This window comes from Hemicordylus capensis, chromosome 1 (assembly GCF_027244095.1).
Source record: "Hemicordylus capensis ecotype Gifberg chromosome 1, rHemCap1.1.pri, whole genome shotgun sequence".
NCBI classification, from domain to species: Eukaryota; Metazoa; Chordata; class Lepidosauria; order Squamata; family Cordylidae; genus Hemicordylus; species Hemicordylus capensis.
In genome coordinates, this window is record NC_069657.1 from 233,649,672 (window position 1) to 233,655,805 (window position 6,134).

Below are 6,134 nucleotides of genomic sequence, written 5' to 3' on the forward strand. Positions count from 1 at the left end.
TTCCTGCAAAGGAAATGGAGGTGCCACCTCCTAGCTGTTCCCCCAGGGCCAAATCAGTCACTCAGTTTGACTCCACCTGGATCTAAGCCTCCAGCTGCTGCTTTGGCTCTTGGTGGAAAATAAGAGGGCTGGAGAATAACATTTGGCCTCGAACTTGGGCCTTCCAGCTGTTGTTTGATTACAGCTCCCATAGTCCCCAGTAGTCGCAGTAGCCAATAGTCAGGGTTGATGGGAACTGTAGCCAAACAGCAGCTGGAGGGCTGGAGTTGTGCAGCCCTGCCCTAAATCAAGCTTCTGCAACACCATTCCATCCTCTTCCACACGGGGCAGATCCCTATTCAGGGCCAAAATCCAGCCTCCTAGCCATACATGTTGGGGCAGACAAGCTCTGTATGAGCCTCCTGGCAAGGAACTGTCTATCTTGAGCTACATCTTGAACCTCTCAAACATCTCTTGGCCCTGAGTGGACTGGCCAAGAGAGTCTTTTCTGTAGCTGAGTTTGACCCAAAGACCTTTTTACCCAACTCTGCCCAAAGAATATTCAAAGCAAGACAAATGTATTTTCTTTAAAATAAAACATTTTATTTTTTAAGCAATAAATATGCTAGTTTTATTGCTGTTCTATTTCTACATCCTATTAAAACAAATATTTAATTTTTAAAAAATATATACACAGCATTTTATTGCTACTTATGTAAATAGTAGCACAGTTGTCTCTTTTAATTTGCCTTCCCCTTCTTCCTCAGCAACGTCCAGCTGCCTTGGAGGAACCACGATCCCCATAGTGGCTTCCACCCTAGCCAGTCTGCTCCTTAGCCACCTCAATTGTCCCCTCAGTGCCTTGAAGCTTTGTAAGCATTCCTGGCAGCTGCGGAGGTCTCTTTGGCCTTGAAGGAGAGAAAACAAACAGGGTGAAGGGGCCTCTCCTCCACCATGTCAGTCCCTGCACGGACTTCTAGTCCCCTTCCATGCCCAGCACAGACTCCTCCTCTCTGTCTTGAAAACCCTCCATGGCTATGTACCCCCCCCCCCGGTGAACTTGCACCTCGTCAGGTTGATTTTTGCTCTTCCAGCTTCTCTGTCTTCAGGAGCCACCTGAAGGTCTCCTGCTCTCTAAAACAACTCTTTCTCTTCCCTCTTGCTGACCCTTGGTTCTGGAACAGCCACTCAGATGTGGCCCCTCGTCTCTCTCCTATCCCTCCAATGATACCTGAAAACCCACCTCCACTGTGCAGCCTTTGGAGTAATGCCTCAGTAGAGGCAGCTCCATCGGCTTGAACTGAACGCCCCTTATGCTTTCCTCTCCCATTCCTCACTTCTCTCTCCAAAGCCAAACTTTAGACTGTATGCTCCTGGTGGCAGGGAACTTTTGCCCATGTACATTGATGACACTAGAAGGAGGATTTGCAATATGCACAATTGTATATCATCCTCCTTGGTTTCCTGTTTCATCTCAGCTTAAACTCAAAAGGGCTGATATTTGTTTTCCTTTTAACATTCATATTCTGCTCTTCGTCAGGCAGCTCAGGGAGGTTTATACATGGTTATTTTTTCCTCACAATAACCCTAAGAGGTAAGTTAGGCTGTGGGACAAGTGACTGGCCCAAAGTCACCCAGAGAGTTTCATGACTGGATGAGAATTCAAACCTGGGTCTCCCTGGTCCTAAGGAGGTGCAGCTGAAAGACATACACATCTTCCCCCCACTTGCCCCCACCTCAGCTTCCCTCTACTTCTTCTATTGTATCCCTGCCTCTGTTTTTAGACTATAAGTTTTTTAGATTGTAAAATCACAATGAGGATGGAAAAGGTAAAAGTTATGGAGTGTTGCCTCTGTGAGACTTACGGTCACGCAGCTGATGGACCTGTATCTCTACCAAACTCTGCAGAGTTTCTTTCATATTGCTGAGGTCCGCGTCCAGAGAAGGTGGGGAAGGAGGAGGAGGTGGAGAGGGATGCAGGAGGAGGGAAGAGCTGGAGGTGGAGGGTGGGATGGAGGCAACCTCAAGGGAGACAGAGGACAATGAAGAATCAGACCCAGAGGGCTGGAGAAGTGCAGCAGGGCCTGCAGGAACATCTGCAAGAGAAAAGAAGAAGCAGGAGGTCAGCTGCAAAGGCTGACATCCTACCACACCCACCATCACTTGCCCTCACTGCTCACTCTGAGAAGCTGCTTGGATTACAGGCACTGGAGCTTGGACACATGAAAGACAGAAAACGAAGGAACACTTCAGCAAGCACTGACAACCCACTCACAGGCCTCCTCCCCCCTGAAACCTTAGATGCAGACTCAAATCAAGCATTTCAACATGAAATAAACAAAAGAGCCGTTCTTAGCCCAGCAGCAATTTCAGGGGAATGCTGTGAACATACCTTCCCTTTCCCATTGCTGCAGCCGAACTTCACTGCGGATGAGCCTTGTCCATGTGTGTCCGATTTGCAGGTTGATGGCCCGGAGAGAACGAGGGAACTGTTGGGAAATGCGGCGAACCCTCAGTTCTGCAACGAAGAGAACAAAAAGGAACAAATGTTGTATGTGCTGAGCAGGCTGAGTACTGGTGACTTGCAAAAAGGGCAGTGTTAGGGCTTAGTCCATCATCTGGGCTGGGTATCAAAACTGCAGCTGATCTTTGTGCTGGGTGTATATGCAAAAGGTTTCTGAGGTATCGCAATACTTACGCTGCTGGACATAGTCATGCTGTAACTCTTTGAGGAGTTCTACTTCTTGCTGAAGATAATTATCAGCAATGGAAGGCTCTAGTAAGGGCTCTGACACAGAAGCTGCTTCCTTTGGAGTGTCTGTGAGGATGGAAGGACCTGGCACTGAGGTATCCTCAATGAGCACTTTCCCCAGTAGGTCATTGGTGATGCAAGGTGTTGGAAGGGGTTCTGGCATTGAGGTTTCCTCAATGAGCTCTTCCTCCATGATCTCGTTGGTGATGCGAGGTGCTGGAAGAGGTTCTGGCACGGAGGGTTCCTCAGTGAGCTCTTCCTCCAGGATGTCATTGGTCATGCCAGGTGCTGGAAGAGGTTCTGGCACGGAGGGTTCCTCAGTGAGCTCTTCCTCCAGGATGTCATTGGTCATGCCAGGTGCTGGAAGAGGTTCTGGCACGGAGGGTTCCTCAGTGAGCTCTTCCTCCAGGATGTCATTGGTCATGCCAGGTGCTGGAAGAGGTTCTGGCACGGAGGGTTCCTCAGTGAGCTCTTCCTCCAGGATGTTGTTGGTGATGTGAGGTGCTGGAAGGGGTTCTGGCATGGAGGGTTCCTCAATGAGCTCTTTCCCCAGAGTGTGCCCCAAAACACTGGGGAGTCCCCCAGAAAATGGTGCAACATGGGTTGGGTTTCTGGGATGACCTGAAAGAGAGGAAATAAAGCAGGAATCAGGAAATGATTCCAGTGGCTTGTAGGCCTGATAGAAATGGCCTCCCTTTTCTGCCTAGGTTAGCCACCTGGGAAGTAGCCTGGGATTGTGGGTGAGGTGGGCCACCCAAGGAAACAAGCAAGGAATGAAGAGGAGTACATTGCATAGCACTGACTGGCAAGACAGCCCTCACCAAGTACACTTCAGAAGGGAGTGCAATGGCCAGGCTCTGTCTGCTGTACATACAAGTGCAGCTGCCTTCTACCAAGTCATACTCTTGGCTCTCTTTGCCCTACTGTGGCTGGTAGCCACTCTTGGGCAGAGGCCTTTTCCTAGCTAGCTAAGATCCTTTAACAGAAGATGATGAAGTCTCAATAGGAGACCTTGTACATGCAAAGCAATTGTTCCACTACTGGGCTATGGGCTCTCCCTTCTGTGTGAGGAAAGAAGTTTCTCCTTTGAGCAGAATGGGAGCTGATGGTTGACATGGACTATCTCTGGTTCACGAACCAATCCCCAGTTACAGCCTCTTGGCCTAGTGGGGTGGGGGGTCTTGAAAATCTGCCTGGATGCCATAAGCAGGAAGCATAGCTGTGATCTCAGGAATGCGGGTCTGGCTCCTAGAGGTAGAAAACTGTGGTCGGAGAAAGAAAGAGTCTCTTTGGACCAAGCTCAGAGCACATTGGCCAGGAAATGTTGCCCTTCTTTTCAGATGATCCTCCAATTCCATCTTGACCCATGTAATTGTCAAAAAAATGACATACTTTGGAAATAATTAGCTTCCTCTTCTTGAAGGCAGGGAGAAAAGGACCCAGAGGATGTTTTGGGGCTGGGTATGGGCAAAGGGTTCTCGCAGGACTTTTTCAAAAGTGCACAACCTCTAAAGGAGAATGACCAAACCTACCTGCCTGCTGCCACAGCCCTTTCCCCATCTCCTCCTCAAATGGAGGATAGCTAGATGTGACTCACAGAGCACCCCGCCCCCAGTCTCCTCTAACACTTTCAGCTGCATCAACAGCAAAGGATAGAGGTGGCTGAACCTGCCCTCCTGCTATCCATCCATCAGATGGATGTATGCCCATCTCTCTCCATTGTCTAAGAGAAACAGTTCTCCAAGGAGGCTTTCCCTGGGGGGCTGGGGAGCCCTGAGGAGAAGCAGGCACTCTCATCATCCACTTACCTGTCAGTGCCCCCTCTTCATCTTCATCCCTGCAGAGATAAGGAGAAATATTCTTAGTAGCAAATCACAGGAAAGAGAGGGTCTCCTCCCCCAGTAATACTAGGGGTATTACTAGTATTACTAGGGGTATTACTAGTATGTGCCGTCCCTCTAATTTTAATTCACATGCAGCCAAGTATGTCCTCTCCCCTAATCCTTCTAGCTGGCCCTGCTAATTTTGGATGATTCCATAGTTGGGAGCAGTGAATGTAATTGCCGTTGAATGTCACTCACTGCATTTTGCTCAGAGTATTTTTCATTGAGGATTGACTGGTTGTGGTGGGTGGGCCTGCTCTCGTAGTTCACAGTCATGAGGCCAGCTTTCCCACCCCTCTCCAGTGTTGTTTCCCCACTTTTTAAAAAGTCCCCCCCCCCCCCACAAAGGGACACATACATGCTGTTTTGTGTTTTAAATAGGAGGGAAGCAGCCTGCCAAAGGTATCAAGGGGACAGTTGATGAAATTGGCATTTGATTCAGCAGCCAATTACTGGCATTCTGAACATGGAAAGGAGATGGGCTCACCTTGATGAGGCAATATATGCCACACCTGGGTTTGGGCTATGTCTGAACACCTCACCCTCATCACTCCCCCCCCCCATCCCTTCAGCTGGCCACACCAGAGCCAAAAGCATTAAGAGGAGTCAAGGGTAGAGAAGAGAGCAACTCACTTTGGTTCTGCCTCTGGGTGAGACCTATGGGAACATGAAAGAAGAAAAGGTTAGGCATGTTCTTGGAAATAACATGGGGGTGCTGGGGGGCAGCTTTTGAAGTCAGCTTCAACTGGTGGGCAGGATTTCCCCACAACCCCCGAAGTGGGCCCACAGGAGCCAGCCAGTAGCTCCTGAGTGATACAGCTTCACTGGTCTAGGACCTCCAAGCTTAAGAAACACAGTGGAAATCAGCCAAGCAGGTGACCTTCGAGGGCCGCCTGCATTTCAGGGAGAAGCTGTGTGGTGTGAATAGTGGTGGTGAACTTGTGACCACTGAAGTTCCCACAGGGAGCACAAACACATGTGAACACAGCAGGCTGGGCTTCAGTTCTCTGCCCAGACAGGCTAAAACAACGGAAGGGCATCTTTAAAAACCAAGTCCACGCCGCCATTAGATTTTGCTTCACCCACCATGCCAGAGACTTACCTGCAGGCCACACATGACCAACAGCCACCCATCTTGACAACTAAGTTGATAAGCTGCTAATAAACTGACAGCCGAAGACAGCCAATTTATCGAAGATGCTTCAGCTAATCTAAAACGCTGCCAAGTGAGCCTGCTGCAGAATCTTCGCAGGTTTCCAAGGGGAACCATGATGGCAGAATTCTGTGGCTGACTGTGAAGTCACAAGTTACTGTTACTGGTCATGCAGGCTCTAGTTTGAATCCAAACACTGTCTTGGGGGTGCAGCTCAAAGTGTCAGAGCACCAGGGGCGAGTCATCCCAGTCCTGCCCTCCCTGCTCCCCACATGTCACTTTCTATTCATTTGACTTTCCCCTTCTGTTAACAAATTCTGAAGGAAGGGGATGCTTGTGGATAGGGGTGGGCTGCAGCTGCTGCTTG

General features: G+C 49.4%; 1 protein-coding gene across 2 annotated transcripts; it reads right to left on the reverse strand.

The window, feature by feature from the left end:
- Nucleotides 1-574: 574 nt before the first annotated feature.
- LOC128339746 (magnetosome-associated protein MamJ-like) lies at nucleotides 575-5,911 on the reverse strand. Of its 2 annotated transcripts, XM_053284120.1 has the most exons (7): nucleotides 5,717-5,911; nucleotides 5,248-5,271; nucleotides 4,540-4,568; nucleotides 2,678-3,352; nucleotides 2,160-2,497; nucleotides 1,845-2,075; nucleotides 575-887 (listed from the first exon to the last, which is right to left on the reverse strand). In XM_053284120.1, exons 1-5 carry the CDS (start codon nucleotides 5,746-5,748, stop codon nucleotides 2,349-2,351), a joined length of 909 nt encoding a protein of 302 aa, XP_053140095.1. In that variant the 5' UTR covers nucleotides 5,749-5,911; the 3' UTR covers nucleotides 575-887; nucleotides 1,845-2,075; nucleotides 2,160-2,348. The 2 variants fall into 2 exon arrangements, with proteins under 2 accessions (XP_053140095.1, XP_053140094.1); XM_053284119.1 differs by having other exon boundaries at nucleotides 578-887; nucleotides 1,845-2,497.
- Nucleotides 5,912-6,134: the final 223 nt, after the last annotated feature.